The 18,205-nt window shown below is 34.0% G+C and overlaps 1 protein-coding gene across 3 annotated transcripts; it reads right to left on the bottom strand.

The window, feature by feature from the left end:
- Positions 1 to 8,745: 8,745 nt before the first annotated feature.
- Positions 8,746 to 17,973, bottom strand: LOC116026151 (formin-like protein 18). 3 transcript variants are annotated; one of them, XM_031267614.1, is made up of 19 exons: positions 17,331 to 17,973; positions 15,940 to 16,640; positions 15,357 to 15,578; positions 14,354 to 15,278; positions 13,816 to 14,281; positions 13,597 to 13,723; positions 12,909 to 12,980; positions 12,363 to 12,461; positions 12,200 to 12,241; positions 11,832 to 11,912; positions 11,695 to 11,745; positions 11,540 to 11,621; positions 10,931 to 11,025; positions 10,677 to 10,748; positions 10,452 to 10,568; positions 9,986 to 10,054; positions 9,828 to 9,894; positions 9,449 to 9,745; positions 8,746 to 9,377 (listed from the first exon to the last, which is right to left on the bottom strand). In XM_031267614.1, exons 1-18 carry the CDS (start codon positions 17,401 to 17,403, stop codon positions 9,582 to 9,584), a joined length of 3,525 nt encoding a protein of 1,174 aa, XP_031123474.1. In that variant the 5' UTR covers positions 17,404 to 17,973; the 3' UTR covers positions 8,746 to 9,377; positions 9,449 to 9,581. The 3 variants fall into 3 exon arrangements, with proteins under 3 accessions (XP_031123474.1, XP_031123491.1, XP_031123481.1); XM_031267631.1 differs by having other exon boundaries at positions 15,940 to 16,545; XM_031267621.1 differs by lacking the exon at positions 10,677 to 10,748.
- Positions 17,974 to 18,205: the final 232 nt, after the last annotated feature.

Raw genomic sequence — 18,205 nt, 5'->3', positions numbered from 1 at the left:
ATATATATATATATATATATATATATATATATATATATATATATATATATATATATATATATATATATATATAACTAGGTTCAAATGTGGTGATAGGCTTCCAATTGATCTAATCAAAATCAACAGCCCATATTGAACACAGATTAAAAAAAACGCGGTGACAATTTAGTCTTTTTGCATCTAGGTCAAATTTAAAATTTGTGGTTTTCCATCTTAAGGTGTGTGGTCTCTATGCTTATGGTGCGTCAGTTCTTCAGTAAGAACTTAAGGTGCATTTTTGTTAAAACTTAAGTAGCATTGATCTAAAGCTTTAGATGCATTGTTTTACTTTTTAAGGTGCATGATTTTCCTTCTAAAAGTGTGTGGTTTGTGTGATTAAGGTGCGTCAGTTGTTGAAACTTAAGGTGCGTCGATATAAAACTTTAGATGCATGGTTTTCCTTCTTAAGGTGAGTGATTTTTCTTCTTAAGGTGTGTGGTTTTTGTACTTAAGGTGCGTCAGTTATAAGATGCGTGCGTCATTTTAAAGTTTTAGGTACGTGGTTTGTGTTCTTAAAGTGCTTTATTTGTGTGTTTAAGGTGCGTGATTTGTGTTCTTAAGGTGCTTTATTTGTGTGCTTAATGTGCTTAAGATTAGGCGGGTCAATTGTATAGTTAAGGAGCGTCCTTTTTTGTTAACTGCATTTCCACATACATAGGAAGTGATCTTTGCACCTGATCCAGTCCAATATAAATATATATATATATATATATGTGTGTGTGTGTGTGTATATATATATATATATATATGTATATATATATATATATGTATATATATATATGTATATGTATATATATATGTATATATATATATATGTATGTATGTATGTATATATATATGTATGTATGTATATATATATGTATGTATGTATGTATGATTTTCACTTTAAAGCCTAATATATTTAGAACTTTAATATTCTATATTTGGACCAAACTTTATTTAGAATGTAAGATAGTTAAAAATATGTGAACCAATAATATATTTAGTTAATCCAAAATCCAACTAAATATTGATTTAGATTTTAATTTTTAATTCAAATTGAATAATGTAAATAATGTCTAACGCTAAGTGTAAATAAACAAGTTAATATGTTGATATACTTAATGAAAATGGAGAGGATAAAAGATGAAGACCAGTAATTAAGAAAGATTAATGAAATGTAATCAAAATAATGGACATAAATGTAAGTAAACAAATGTGAAAATATGAGGGTAAAAGTAAATACATATTCAAATAGGGACTATAGATGTTCTGTTTTCCATTTGGAGAATAGAACAATGTGTTTTAGCCCAGATCTTGTGGAGTTGTGGTTTAGTGACACCCAGTTGCACTTATATATGGAAGGGGGTAAATTCAAGGCTCAGTGGATGCGATATTGAGGTGTTCCAGTAGGTTGAGAAAGTAATTATGAACAGATACTGCACTGTAACAGAGTGAGTAGTACTAAAAAAAAAAAAAGAACAATTTGCTTTACAATTTTCAAAATGGAGAATTGTATAAATAAATATGTTTCCAATTTTCTATTTTTCAGTTTTTCAATATTTCAAAAAAAAAAAAACAGAAGGAAAATTCGTTCTCTACTTAATTAACTCTTTCATGTCTCCTCAACATTGATATCGATGTCTTAGATTTACATTTATAAACACACTAGGAAAATTTTAAAAATTAAGAAAATTTGAATTGAAGCTCCAATTTTGCACACGGCAAAACTTTAATTAAAAAAAATGAGTTAATGCTATATGGTGTCTTCCGAATATAGTGGTTTAGCCACGTTTAGTCCTAAAATTTCAAATTACCACTTATGGTTATTCAACTTTCAAATTGTTACCATCCGTGGTCTAAGTTTACCATCCATGGTCCTCTTGTAAGGACCATGGGTGGTTAAAATTTGATAGTTAAAGGAAGGATCATGTGTGATTAAAATTTAATAGTTGAAGGACCTTGGGAGGTTAACTTGGATCACGGATGGTAACAAGTTGAAAGTAGAAGGACCACAGGTGGTAATTTGAAAGTTTAGGACTAAACGTGGCTAAACCACTATACTCGGAAGACCTTAGATGGTATTAATTAACTCAAACGAAATTGTTAGAGTTGACAAAATAGGGTATTATCGTGTAATGATTTAATTTGAATATTTTTATATGAGTACAAATAAAAAAATATAATATTTATTTTAAAAAAACTTGTATTAATTAAACGCAATTTATATATTAGGCTAAAGTGTCATTCCGCACCATAACTATATTGGATTATTCATGCCGCACCTTGAACTTTCATAACGTTCATTTCGATACACAAACCATTAATTTTTTTTCATCTAGCATTTTTCACAGGTTACCAGGTTACTATGATGACATGACACATGTAATTAGCTTATGTGGATCTTCTTTTTAAGTCAACCCAAAATTTTTAAGTAAACCCCAAAAATCAACGCCTCACGCTGCCCCTCCCCTATACCTTCAGCCGGACGGCCGGACCAATGCTCACTAGACCAAATCACCACAACCCCTCCACAATCCACTGCTCCTCCCCTCCTTTGCGGCAGCGTGCGCCGAGCCCATCGGCGACCTGCCTAGGGGTGACCACGGTTCGTTCCGGTTCACGGTTCCAAGTTACACAAACCATAACCGGAACCTTATATAAAGGTTCAGGTTCAGGTTCCGGTTCAACATGAATTTTTTTTAGTATATATAGTTATATATAATGTTTTGTTATTATAAAAAAACATATTATAAATTTTTATTATTATTATTTTGGCTATTGCCTACTGGCAATTTTCTTTTTATATATATTTAGTTACTACCAGTAGCTAAATGCCTAAATATAATTATTTTTATTTTTATTTTTATTTTTATTTTTATTTTACGGTTCCGGTACCGGTTGTTGGGCTGGAGAAAGTTTAGAAGAAAACAAAAAAACATCAAAAAAAAAAAAGAAGAAGAAGGAAAAAAAAAAAGTCCAAGTCAGCATAGATTACCTATAACTTGTAGGTAACCTATAAAAATTGCTAGATGAAAAAAAATTAATGGTTTGTGTATCGAAATAGACCTTATGAAAGTTCAAGATGCGACATGAATAATCCAATATAGTTCATGGTGCGGGATGACACTTTAGCCTATATATTAATAGATCATAACCCATAAAATTGCTAATCTTGCAAGATTATACCCGTGTTGAACTTCTAATTGCAAATTTTATTGAGAACCATGGTGTAAACGGTGTCTTTTCATTAGAAAGGACACCCGTGTAATTAGTTCTGTTTATATAACATATTCAGTTTCATTTTATATACATTGTAGTTTCATTTCAACACAATTAAAGTTTTATTTTGTTTCAACCAAAGTTTCATTTCGTTTCAACTACAGTTTCATTTGATATTAGACATACAATAGTCTTATATTACAGTGAGACCTGTTATTGAATTTCATTTTATATGCACTGTAGTTTTATGACAACATTAATTACTAAATTATAATCCTAATTCAACTACGGTTTTATTGGACAATATACACTCAAATATATGAAACTGTTATTCATTTTTATTTTATATATACTGTATAGTAGTTTCATATAACACAACGTAACTAAAGTATCATTTTGATATAACTATAGTTTTATTTGACAATATACACTCAATATGTGAGACATGTTATTCAGTTTCTTTTTATACATACTATAGTTTCATTTCGAGTCATTTCCATTTTTGCTCCTACTATTATTGGGGCATTGCCAATTTTAGTCCACTTCATTAATTTTTGCCACATTGCGGCCAATCTTATTTAGTTCTTGCACTTGTAGTTCACCATTAAAATTTTCATCAAATGACCGTCCAAAACAGGGGCATTTTTGGTCTTTTCATGCTTTGGTCATCTCCTTGACCCCTTGCAGTGATTTTCCTTAGTCCTTACACATTTTCATTCAATGAAGAGGTCCGGCAAAAGTCATGTGAGCCACATTACAAAGCCATGGCTTTTGCCCGACCTCTTCATGGGATGAAAATGTGTAAGGAAAATCACTGCAAAGGGTAAAGGAGATGATCAAAGCATGAAAAAACCAAAATACCCTTGTTTTGGACGGTCATTTGACAAAAATTTTAACAGTGGACTAAAAGTGGCAAGGATTAAATAAGACTGGCCGCAATGTGGCAAAAATTAATGAAGTGGACTAAAATTGGGAAAAATGGAAATGACTCTTTCATTTCAACAAAACTAAAATATCATTTCAATGCAACTACAGTTTTATTTGATAATATACACTCAATATGTGATACATGTTATTCAGTTTCATTTTATGCATGCTACAGTTTCATTTCAACACAACTAAAGTATCATTTCAATTCAATTACAGTTTCATTTGATAATATAAACACAATATGCGAGACAAGTTATTCAGTTTCATTTTAGATACACTGTAGTTTTATTTTGTTCTGAACACACTAAAAATACGAGATTTTTTAAAATTTAACGGCGGCCGTTTCTTTACTTAAAAAGATCGAACCGTTTTCAGACCATGATTCACTGTATAACAAACAACCTACTTCTAATCGATCTCAACGCCAATTTGTCAAATTGCATGCATATTGGTGACATGATTTCCAAATTGCGTAATATGTATTGTCTTAATTAATTAATTATTTATTATATAGCATTTTTAAATTGTTAAAAAAATTAGCCTTTAAAAATTGAGAACCTATGCCGTGCGCACTGCACTAAAGTCAACCGTGAAAATGGTAAAATATTATTGTTCGTGCATGGTGGAATCTGAGTTGTCGCCGATATAGTAATTACCACCTGCAAATGCACTAGCTACTAGCTAGTGTACTCACATGAGAATTTTTTTTCCCAAAAAATAAAAATAAAAATCAATCTTGGTAGTTCATTTAAATAAATCTAATTTAAATAAGAGAAAAGAATGCAGTGACATTTTGACAATTCTTTTCAACTTTAAAGTTCACAACAATTATGAAGGCATTATTTGTAGTACGTGTTGCTAAGTGCCCTTTCATCACGTGAACTTTAAAGTGCATGTGAAAGTTGCAACTGTACAAATTACACTTTCATATAGCATTAGGTGCACCCTATAATATTACTAAGTGCATTTTAAAATTTAAGTTATTTATCAAAAATGTTTGTTCGACAGGACTGGTAAAGGGACTATGTCTAGTACCCGGTGGCGGGGGATTGTTGCAGAGGTCAGCAAAGTCTCTAAGGGTTAAGTCCAGCACCCAGCTTATCTCGAACAATGTGATGGCGGTCTATAAGGAAATAAGTTGCGTCACCGCTACTAGCTATAGCTTTTGACGTGAGTGGTAAGCGCTTGATCCTAACAATGTTGTTATAGTATCCTTTTTTCTCTCATTATTTTTAGAGTTGTTAAATCTTTCTAGATTGATGGTTGACATTTATTCTTAGTTTTAATATATTTTCAATTGTTATATCATGGATAGGGTTGGTCCGTCTTGCATTATGGATCTAGTCCAAAAATTATGTCTCTACAAGTAACAAATTATATATTATTTCAGTTAATAAATTATGTATGTAAATAAATTGAAGACACATAATATGTTAACTACAAGCACAAAATATATTAATTGTAAACACATAATATATTAACGGCATATTATGTGCATGTAGTTAACATATTATATATGTACAGTCAATTTATTTATAAATATATAATTTGTTAACTGTAGACACATCATCTCAATATCATTTTAGACCAAGTCCACAATGCAAGGTAGACTCTAATCTATGGTATAATTATTGTTAATTTTTTTCTAAAAAAAATTATCATATGATCTTAATCATATATAGATAAATTCTGCCTGCCCACCCAAATGCTCCTTTAATTTGAGGGGCTGGCCTATATAGGTTTTCAAAGATATTCCATGGCACTTAAAGGTGTTTTGCATTATACTACTTGGCCAGTTGGGCGTACATGCTTTGCCCTAAGGCTGGCCACCTTTTATATATATACTTCACAAATTCATTTTGAGCTTTTGCGGCTGTTATATGCTCTGGTATTTGACATGATCGACGAGTTGAGATCATAGTGATTCCATTATTCCAGAATTTGAGGTTGGAGAATGTCATATGTTCACTAAGATTTCCATTTTTAAAACTACGCATCCAATTGTTTATATCTTGCCTCAAATAAATTAGAGATAAGTGTCAAATAAGCCATTTAACTTTTATGAAAAGTTCAATTTATTCAACAAACTCTAAATAAGCCATTGAACTTGAAAAAATGATGCAATTAGACCTTGTTTATTTTACCTCCTATAGCGGGTTAATTAACAACACGTTATAGCTGATTTATGGATGACCGTGGTTTCAATTTCGAACCGACAATTTCCAGTTTCAGAAAAATGTGAACCCACAATTCCGGTTTAAACCGTCAATTCGAATCGATTTTTTTTATTTCTATTTTTATTTTTAAAATAGTCCAAATTCATCAATAACTTCCTTTTTTTAGGAATTTTGTCATTCTAGAATTTTTTTTTTATAAAAAAATGGTAATATCAAATATTTAAATGTTAAAGTTAAACTAAAAATAAATAAAATTTTGTGCTTGCACTTAATTTTACCACAATACGTAAGCAACTTATTCTTGTTAAAATTAAATGCAAGTACAAAATTATTTTTATTTTTTAGTTTAACTTTAAAGCTTAAATATATGATATAACTATTTTAAAAAAAAATTCTTTTTTAATAATAATTGTTGAATTTTGACTATTTTAAGAATAGAAAATAGAATTAACCTAAAAAAAAATGGTTCGAACTGAAATAGTTGGTTCGCCATTTTACAAAATCGAGAATCAGCAGTTAAGAATCGGAACCGTTGTAACACCCCCATTTCAAAAGATGAAATATTTAACATAAGAAAATATTTCTTTATTTAAAAGATGAAATTCGAACGTGGAAGAGAATTTAAAACTTGAAACAAAAGGGGTGCTACCGCCACGCTTGGGCTACCAACTAGGCCTAAATGCACAGACTACAAAGGTTCTAATCTATCTACTCTATTATACAACCCAATAGATCTAATCAACTACAAATCCACGAGGTGTTACGCCTCAACAACGCGCTCTCAATCTAGCCACATACTCTAGATCCTAAAATCAACAAGTTCCAAAACACACAAAACAACAGCATTAACATAAAATGCTAAGGTGTATTTACTTTGTAAATAGGTTTTGATACTCGAATAAATCACACTTTAGAAAACATTTAGCCAGAGGCTTTGAAAAAACATTTACAAAAGAGTTTTCAGATACCTTAACTCAACGTTTGACCAAATTAAATAAGAATATTTTCAAAATAAGGGAGAAAAATTCAAAGAGTGTAGCTCACACCATAACCAAGAAATTTCCAAGATAAGGATTTAAGTTCATTTCCCAAAACAACACCCTCCTTACCAAAGTAAGGTTTCTCAGAAGTTGACTATTACACCAAGTTATAGTAACCACACTTTCGAACATGTGCGTGCATATATATATATATATATATATATATATATATATATATATATATATATATATATATATATATACATATACATATACATACATGTACATATATATATACATACACATATACATATAAATATACATATACATATATATATACATATATATACATATATATATAGAGAGAGTTACGATCATATGAGATCACTTGTTTAGGTAAGATCGTGAGATCAGATCTTGTGCATTCATTTAATAATTTAATGGTGTAAATTGATTTAATAAAGTGTGTGTTTGTGTGTGTGTGTCAATCAATCAAGACCATTAAAAAATATTACATGGATGCACAAGATGTGATCTCACGATCTTACCTAAGCAAGTGGTCTCATTGGAACCATACCATACATACACGCACGCACGCACGCACATACATTTCATTTTGCTCTCAAAAATACTACATTTCATTTAACATGCGTTGTTGAATGAGCTCTATTTTTTTAGTTTCATTTTTTCACACACAATAGTTTCAATTTAACAACACTAAAGTATCATTTTAATTATACTATAATTTCATTTAACGACCATAGTCCACATAGTACTATGGACCATTGTCCACTGTATAAAAATTGCTCCATCCCATTTTATGTGTCGATTCGATTAACGAGACTTGACTGAAGTTATTTACAATTTAATTTTTTATAATATTAAGTTTAGAATTAGTATGTAAAATTTATATATTTAAAAACTACATTAAAAGTACTATTACTTAAACACACAAAAAAAATCAAATTTAAAAATTATAAAAAAAAATGCTAATAGAATAAGCAAAGAAGAAAGAGTTAGTTTAACCAATAAATAGTAAATAGGATAGATAAATGGAATAAAGGAAATATTTATTTATTGGTACAAGATAGAATAAAAGTTCACCTTTAGGCTTAGCCTTGTCTCTCAGAGATGGTGAATTGGAACACATCAAAGTTATTTGAAATAAACAATTTAGTAATTTACTAGTCAATTGTAATAACAAACTAATAGCAGTCTTAGCTGTGAACAATCATCTTTTTGCCTCCAACTAAAGAACAAATAAAATCAAAATACACGAATTTAATAGTACAATTCACACACGCGGATTACACAATTCACAACAACGAATTGCACAACTCACACCACTGAGTGTACACAAACATATTATCTAGAATGCGCATATATATATAACAATCTAAATAAGTGAGAGAGTGAAGTAACTAAAACTAATATAGGGTATTATTATCAATAAATTTAGGCTTCATACATATTACATTACATGGCCAAAATTTGAGCTATGCCAATGTTTGTGTAATAATATACTGTACTGTTTTTCAGATGATAATATAATACAATAATGTTCAAAGTGAAACTTTGACATTATTATATTGCATACTTTTATAATCTATCATCTGAATATTTGATTTGAACATGGCAAACCTGAATAGGTGAACCATGATGTACCCAATAACTATTTGCTGCCTGCTACACTCCTATTGCCACGGGTGCAATTCTTCTTCACATGTGGACTAACATTTGCATGCTTTTTACACTACTTAGTATTTACACAAGTAATACTTGGGTATTATATACAAACCTACCAGGCATTATGGTGATGCTTATAAGGAGCTATTTAATCTAACATTGTGGATGAATATTTACAATGAACCCTAATGCTTCCTCCTCCAATCAAATGACCAACTAAAACGGCGGTCCATCCCTCCCTCCATAGATGCAGCAAACTAGGCATGGGTTTGGCAAGTTTTGAATCAAGATATGGTGTCGTCTTTATATTCCATCATTCTCAGTTACTGCCACGTGGAAGAATATTTCTTTCGCCAAAGAAATCCTGACATGATGAGGGGCAAAAGGTTATTATCCATTTGGAAGCGGGGCATTGAGAGTAAATGAGACAAGTACCTGAATCTCGGTAAGAACTAGGTTTTTTTACGGGAAGACTAGCATGTGGAAGCCTCGGCCCAATGCCTTCCTACAAGCGTGTCAACTATTCGATCTGGATCATCATCTGAAGCACTTGTATCTTCTCGTTTTCCTAACTCACTCCAGCGGCGGCAGCAGCAGCAGCAGCATTTTGTTGTGCTGCTTTCTCAAGTTCTGCTTCCTTTAGCGCTTTCTTCCTTTCAAATTCTGCTTGCTTGACGTTCTCCTCGTGAGCTTTTCTAAACATCCTCGTAAAATTGAGCAAAGTTGCCACAGCTGCAGAAACATTCATTTTGTCATCAAAATCGTAATTCCTATATGTTATTGTATTTTTATATGGATGACAAGATTGGAATACCCTGTTCAAATGGGCAACGGGCAGGATCTTCCCCAAAATAGACAGGCAAAGCATCACAGTTTCTTCCCTATGAACACATAACATCTAAGTATTAGTGCCTACATCAAACAATCAAAGCAAAATTGTTCCCCCAACACAATAGTCATCAATGCCAATACCACTTCGGCGTATAAAGACGACACGGCTTTCACATCCTTTTCAGCATACTTCAGAAACATCTTTAAGCTCTGCACATTTGAGCACCCCGATAAGTAAAAATGGACGTTGGTGGAGAAAAACATACTTAAGGAACTCTATCTTATGAACACTGAATTGTATGGTTATATCTTATATAACAGCAAAACCAGTGATATCTCTGATGACGAGAAGAATCAGTCATATTTCATAAAATACCTACCAATCAAAGCATAAAATGTCCCTTTAGTGCTCTCTTAGCAGATTTCTTTTAATTGTATTGAAATGAAAAAAGAAAAAGAGTCAAATTTGCAGGAATTTAAACTTCTTGCCTTTAAGAGTTGTAATATTGACCAAGGTTGAAACATAAGTATTGATGCTCAATTATTATCTAGATAACCAGATAACTGAGGACAAATATCGTCTTAATAACTAGAGCCCAGAGCATACCTTGCAGAAAAAATCTGACACGGGACCATCATTTTCTGAGGCAGCCAATTCCTGTACAACTTTCTCCAGCCCCTTGCTGATTGCTTGCATTTCCTCAGCCAAACACTTTAATTGTATCTGCATAGCGGAATCATTTGACCACACTAACTTAGTGAAGCAAAAATGTTAAGTTGGTTAACGTTGTCAAAAGTACTCGAAAAAAAATAAAATAAAATAATTCAGTGCCTTTGTTGCAGCCTCTAAATTTGAAAGGTCTTGGTAAAAAGTCAATAGTTCTGGGAGCCTTTCACCAAGAACCTAAAAGTAGTTAAATGGGTAAATAAGTATTGAACAACAAGAGATTATGGAACAAGTATGCCTATCGCCATAAATAAAATATAAAATTAATTTGGTTATTTTTTTTTAATTAGCATCCCATTTACATGCTATTAACTGTCTTGCAGGAAATGTGTCAAACTTGCTGAAAGATAAATCCATACCTTACAAAGATAGTGCATAAGATTCATCTTGTTGTTACGGGAGCGCGTGTCAGTAAGTTTCAGAAGACTATCCAACCTGAATCCAACAGCAGAACCTGAGGCAGAAAACCATAGATCTCCATTACTAACCAATGCAAGGAGCAAATTAACTTGCAGAGCAAAGATAGTGGCAATATTAATAATACTCCCTTCGTCCCATTTTATGTGTTTGGTTCGGTTAACGAGGCATGACTGAAGTTATTTTTAATTCAATTTTTCATAATATTAAGTTCAGTATTAGTATATAAAATTTATATATTTATAAACCACATTAAAAATACTATTAAACACAAAAAAAAAATCAAATTTAAAAATCATTTAAAAATACTAAAGAAAATAAGCAAAGAAGAAAGAGTTGGTTTGACTAATGAATAGTAAACAAGACAGGTAAAATGGAACAGAGGGAGTAGTAGCAATCGATGTGCAGAATCAAGTTATTTGGATCAAAAGTGTGTCGGTACAGAACATATTGCAGAATGAATCAGTTGCCCAGTGATAGCAAAGACAACATGGTGAGCTTTTATGAATTCTGAATACATGGTGCATATAAAGCGGTTAATCTTGACTCACCCCTTGCAGTTCCCTGATTCAAAGCATTACCCAGTGAAAGAATGGTTTGCATGATTCTTCTCAACTTGATAGAAGTTCTGACCTGATAAAAGAAGCAATAACTGGGAGGGAGTTCTTACACAAGCAATAGGAAACAGAAAGACATATCAGCCTACCTCTTCCGATGCAGAGTTCACAATACTCAAACTATGTCTTAATTCAGAAACCTGGAAAACAAAATTTGATTAGCAAATCCAGAAAATGGAAACTGAAAATGAAAAGAAAACATTTAGTAAGCATAGTTTCTTCCAACCTGGCAGCAGAATTGTATTTTAAATGAGAAGACTCTTAGCTTGGATTCTACTCGGGGAACTTTCATCAGCTCTAGGAAAAACTGTCACAAATAGTTTCGATGTTAAGTACCTGCCTCTAACAATAAACAATTTGCCTTTCAGGATTATCAGTTACAGAATATTATAACTGACTATTCAATGTTTGACAATTCCATTTCCCAAAGGCCATAGCAATGCACCAAAAATGGCTTTTCAGAAGTTCCCAAAAAAGAATAAGGCAATATAAGGTAACAAATTCAAAAGGAGCAATATGTTGAGTTACGAGTTTTATTGTCAAGCAGGCAGTGGAGAAAAAGGATAAAGAAAACAAAAGTCAAACACCACTTGCCTGTTCGCATTTTCCAAGGTTTTCCTTCTCTCCCTTGTAATTCTGGAAATTGAAGTACAAGAATGAGATGATCAACTCTAATAGCACCGCTTGTATTGAAAGTAATAGCATGACACTAATAGGGAGAGTAAATTGAAAATTAACTCAGACAAATATGCTTGACCTTTAGAAGTTCCATTTCTTCCTTTGTAGGACAAAATTTTATAAGATTCTCAATCTGATCAATGTCCAATGCTTGATCATCCAGAGCTAGAACTGAACACTGTTGGCAAACAGCAGACGGAGAAATTAACTCAGAGGTTGTAAGGAGCAGTGTTTTTCAGCATACATAGGAAAGGAATTTTAAAAGTTACAAGGTTGCTATAATACAACAAAATGTCAAGAACAAAAGAGGCATAAAGAGGCATGGTGAGCTATTCATGAATGAGTCTAGCATGAGTGGAAAATGAAAACCTTGATGGAATAAGTATATAGGGTGCCAAATATGACAGAAACTAGGATCAGCAACATGCAACTACCTCCAATTATCTAAAAAAATTGATCTATTGAAGTTTACTTGTATGAACTTCCTAGTAGTAGAGTATCTATGCAGGATCATAGTAGACAACAAATATACACTGTATAATTTTAGCATGTCCGATTAACTGAAAAAAACAGAAAGACAGGTAAGTTAAATGAATAATATACAGTCAATTCTTAGGAAGCTGACCATTAAATCCGGCAAAGGAATCTTAACTTTTGTAAGCATAATCTCACAATTATATGCCCTTCTGAGGTCAATCTGCATGAAACAGTGCAAATGTGGTCAGATATCAACAAAGGTTAGCTGCTTTACAAAATTTATTTTCTTTTTACAAACAATACGTATATGGTAAAAGCCTGCATTACAATATAACATATGCCTACGTATATGGTAAAAGCCTGCATTACAATATAACATATGCCCTTCAGATAATAAGATTTAATCCACAGAGCAATTCCAAATAATGCTGACCTCCAAGATTTAATCCACAGAGCAATTCCAAATAATGCTGACCTCCGAAGCAAAGAAAAAGAGCAATATAAAATTCTTATTTTACTTAACTAAAACGTTTAAAGTAAAGATATGATTATTGGAATTCCAGATGAGTTATTTAGGAGATTACAGACACGGGATACATCATTTCTTTATATGGTTGTGCATCTAATTATCTGTCCTCAAGCAGCACAAGTAATCTTGATATCCTAATGCAAGATAGTTCCCAAATAAAGCTTCAGGTGTAAGTAACAATGAAAAGAAATCTGACATCAGAATCCACAAGGAATGAATAGAGAATCTCTATATAATAACAGCTCATAGAAAAATACATACACAGAAGCACTTGGAAATAGAAGGGTAAGACGTCTTGGTTACTTACCAAATGCACTTTATCAGCCTTAGCTCCTGCAGCATTACCTGATTTTCCACCTCCATTTCTGCGACCTGAATCTGGAACAGTTGCTGAGAAGAGAGTCTCAAGTTCAGACATGTCGAATTCAGGAGCCCTGGCAGAGACAAGATAAAGCAAGTGAATGGGTTAATTTTTAGAGGAGAGGACAAGAGAAGGAAAAAGGAAACAGAGAAATGTTGTCCGTACTGGGCAGCTTCCTCAGGTTTCTGTGTTTCAGCCCATAGGCTTCCTTGCATAACCCTTGTTAATTTCAACCAGTGGTATGGTTTCAAGGGTGTCCTTTTGGTTTGAGTCGTTTTGCTGGCACTTGTTCGGGATGGCAATTTTCCCTTGGCACCAGGAGGAGGAGGAGGGTTACCTCCTTGAGCAGCAGAATTAGCACCAGGAGGAGGAGGGGGACCTCCTTTACCACCAGGAGGAGGAGGGGGACCTCCTTTACCACCAGGAGGAGGAGGGGGACCTCCTGTAGCACCAGGAGGAGGAGGGGGACCTCCTGTAGCACCAGGAGGAGGAGGGGGACCTCCTTTAGCACCAGGAGGAGGAGGGATATTTCCTTTAGCACCAGGAGGAGGAGGGATACTTCCTATAGCACCAGGAGGAGGAGGGATACTTCCTATAGCACCAGGAGGAGGAGGGATACTTCCTATAGCACCTCCTATAGCACCAGGAGGAGGAGGGATACTTCCTATAGCACCAGGAGGAGGAGGGATACTTCCTATAGCACCAGGAGGAGGAGGGGCACTTGCTTTAGCACCAGAATTAGATTGTATAGAGACAGCATTGGACCTTGATAAGCAACCCAAGGGTGGAGCAGATGGTGATGCTGAAGACGTAGATGGAGGTGGTGGATGAGGGGCCGACGCTGACCCCAAGTTTGGAGCAGGTGGCAGCGGAGGGCTGGCATTTGGCGGTGGTGGCGGTGGGGTTGGAGTTGATTCTACTCTTGGAGGTGATGGAGGGATTGACGTCGATTTTACACTTGGAGATGCCAGTGGAATTGAGTTTGATTCTAAGCATGGAGGAGGTGGTTGAGAAGACGCAATGGGAATTGATTGCACCTCCTGATTGGGAGGAAGTGGGGGGCTTGGAGAAGCAACATTAGGAATTGAATCTGAATTTGAGCAGGAAGTAGATCGAAAGCCTGCATTTTGGGGAGCTGGATTTCTAATGGCATGAGATCGAACAATTGAGGCAGATGGATGGAGAGAATGAGCAGAGGATACAGGTGTGGAAGGTGGAACATTTGCGGTTGCTGGTAGAGGTGGTGATGAATGAAGTGGACCTTGAGATGTTAAGTTTGAAGACGACGTGGTTTGCTCTACTTCTCTGCTATCATTGCCTTTAACCTTTTCAGTGGTGTTGTTCTCAGTCCCCATTTGTCTGGCATCCATTTGATGAGAGCTTTTCAGAGGCTTCTCCTTTCCTGCAGCTAGGGAAGATGAAGTTTCCGACTTTTCTTGTAGAGTATTAGCGGCTCTGGTTTGGAGTGAATTTTGATTCTCATCTATGCTTGAATCTGGCCAATTCACATCACTAAACAATTCCTTACATTTATCAAATGCTTCAACAGGGAGACCTTTCTCTTCAGCACTATGCAATGAAGGTGCTTTAATGTTGGAAGAACGCGAATCCACCTCCGAGAACACAATCTTCACTTAAGCAAAAGGGAAAGGTTAACTATCACAAACAAAATGCTACAGCATAAAAAATTAGGACAGATGAAATACCTCTGCTCTGAAGTCCTTGGGGAATTGATCCTTGACATTCCAGAGGATGTCAATTTCATCTCGATTAACCATCAAAGCATTTGATCTAATAAACGAAGTGTTGAACATGACACGAAACATCATTTTTTCCCGTTCAAGATCATCATCCAGAGTGATACACTCAAGCACAACATCGCCCAATATGTCACAATGAATATCGATTTTAACAAGATCACAGGCAGACTGTAGGACATATAACATTTCCCAAAGAATACATCAGAAACTGAAGCAAATGATTATAGGAGATCATATTTGTCTTTAACAAGTAACATACACAAAATGTAATATGCACAAAAAGCAATTTTCTTGAATATAAATTTACAATATGTAAAATTGCTAAATTTGATCATCCACATAATGTTCTATGCAATCACAGTTGTGATAAGTTCACCATATATCTATGGTAGTTTTTGTGTAACTCAGAAATACCAGAAATAAATATAGGGTAAATGCTCTCATATTAGTGTGAAATGTTTAATTTCTTTATTAAAAAAAAAAAAGAAAAAAAAAAAAAAGAAGAAGACTAAGCAAAGAGACAAATCACCTGCTTAAGGTACCTCACAGATTTGCTGTTTTTGCCTGTAGAGAAGAGCTTTTTAGATGTCCTATTTCCAGGCTTTAAGGGATCTTGCCCATATATTCTGAATATTGGACGGCATCCTCCTTTACCATCAATATTAGGAATACCTCTTAGCATAACACAATCTAGAGTAAGTGCCTTATCAGCTGGTGGCCACTGAGGTTCCATCTTCCGTCTTGAAACATACTGTAGATACCTCAATTGCGAAGGCAATGGATTTAGGGGTGACATTAAGTGAAGAAGCTCACGAGGTGCTTGCTTGTAAATCATGTCTAAGGTTTTCTGCTCTCCATTGAACTGCTTCCTGTATATCAAGAATGCAGCTAGCATGAAGGACAGCACTGGCCATCCACCATGCTCACAATGCATTAAAAGCAAATTGGTCATACCAATTGAAAGCCAGCTTTCAGTTGACTTTACAAAATGATGAATCATCTCCATCGTGAGTACAGGGCAGTTTTCATACTGTCGAGGATAGTTGACCACAGTCATTTCATAATCATTAAGTACGTTCTCCAATGGGCTTTGGTTATCACCCTCCTTAAAATTAAAGACCATGAATGTGGCATCCTGGAAATGATCACACAGCTTATTCACAACACCGCCCATGTAGGTTTTGTACTCATCTTCTTGAAGAACATTAGGTGAAAAGCAGCAATCGAAGACTGCATAGTTAAAGTAGTAGCAACAATCACACTCTACATATTCCAATCACATAACAACTATACATATTGATATTAGCCATTTGTATGAGCAATTAAAGATATTCAGGAATTCGGCAGCAACAGTGTGAGTGTGGGGATTACGGCGAAGTGGGCATATCCCTTGTGCACACCAACATTTGGCCCTATCTACTAAGCCACTACCGTGATTTACATCCTCTCAAATGGTTTGTATGACCAGGTGTTGGGGATTTGGGGCAAGAATTAAAGATATTCCAAAGAAACATTCAACACCCTAAGGCACCGGCTTTATAAATGTAGAAAGGTTACAATTAAGTTTGATGGTGGACATGGAGAAGCATTCATATTAAGCATTCATATTAGGTACCCTAACAATGGCTTTCAAAAATAAAAATAAATAAATAAATAAATAAACAAAAACAAAAGTACCCTAATAATAACATTTATATATATAAAAGAATGCCAATTACTTCAAAGAGGCCAAAGATTTAAAACTTCAAACAAAAACCCCTTCACCCACAAAACTTTAGACTAAATAGTAAACATATAAAAGAAAATCAATTGCTTTAAAAGGCCAAATATAAATCCAAAAAATAAAAATAAAAATAAAAACATTTACCCATAAAGCTTATAGAATTCAAGATCAAACAAAATTGGAGAAAGGAAACATACCAAATACCCTCTCAGATATTTCCAGAAGCCCCTCAGGTGGCTTCTTATAGAAAAACTTGCGAAGAAGCGACATTTTGCCGACTAAGATCCAGCAAGATCACCCACAGGAATCCCCTAAAAGTGCTCGGAAACAACCCACATCTCTTTCTCAAGCCCAATTCCACATCATGAAATAGGAATATTAACAATGCAATACGTACGCAGAAATATTCATGCATATACGTGTCCGGAAATTTCTTCCCAATATCCACAAGAAAATGTGGGCTTTTGCCGGGTCTCCGAGAACGATTCTCTTTGTCATACAAATACAAGGATTTAAATGCGAAGAACCACGGTGGGATTGATTGAAATGGGTGTTTGAGTATTTGCCAATCTGCGTAGGGGTTGGATAGGTATAGAAGGGTTATAGATTTTGTTGTTTGAAAAGATAAAAAATGTTCCGTAAACGGAAACAACTTGTAAAGATTTGTCTTCTGGTTTATGATTACGATGATGCTTTTATATATATAGATATAAAAGAGGAAGGCATAGCAGTGCGTAGAAATGTAGAGGTTGGAGACTCCATAAAAATGGCGTCCACTTGTTCGGTTGTCTCATCATCTTCTTCCATCTCGCCTCAAGGAAATGATGAACACGTTGCAAAGACAATCCATATGCTACGACTTTTTTTTTTTTTCTTTTCCTTTGGAAGTTGAATATTAGGCTGTGTTTCGTTCAATAGAAAACATTTTTATGGAAAATATTTTTTTAAAAGTGGAGGAAAATGTTGTTTGGTTAGATGGAAAATATATTTTTATGTGCAAAGGGGTGGGATTTTATTTTTTGCAAAGCTTGAGAAAAAAAAAAACATGACTTACCATTTTTCCTTTATAAAA

Source organism: Ipomoea triloba, chromosome 1 (assembly GCF_003576645.1).
Source record: "Ipomoea triloba cultivar NCNSP0323 chromosome 1, ASM357664v1".
NCBI lineage: Eukaryota > Viridiplantae > Streptophyta > Magnoliopsida > Solanales > Convolvulaceae > Ipomoea > Ipomoea triloba.
The sequence above is the reverse complement of the archived record's forward strand: the minus strand, read 5'-3'. Positions and strand labels throughout refer to the sequence as shown.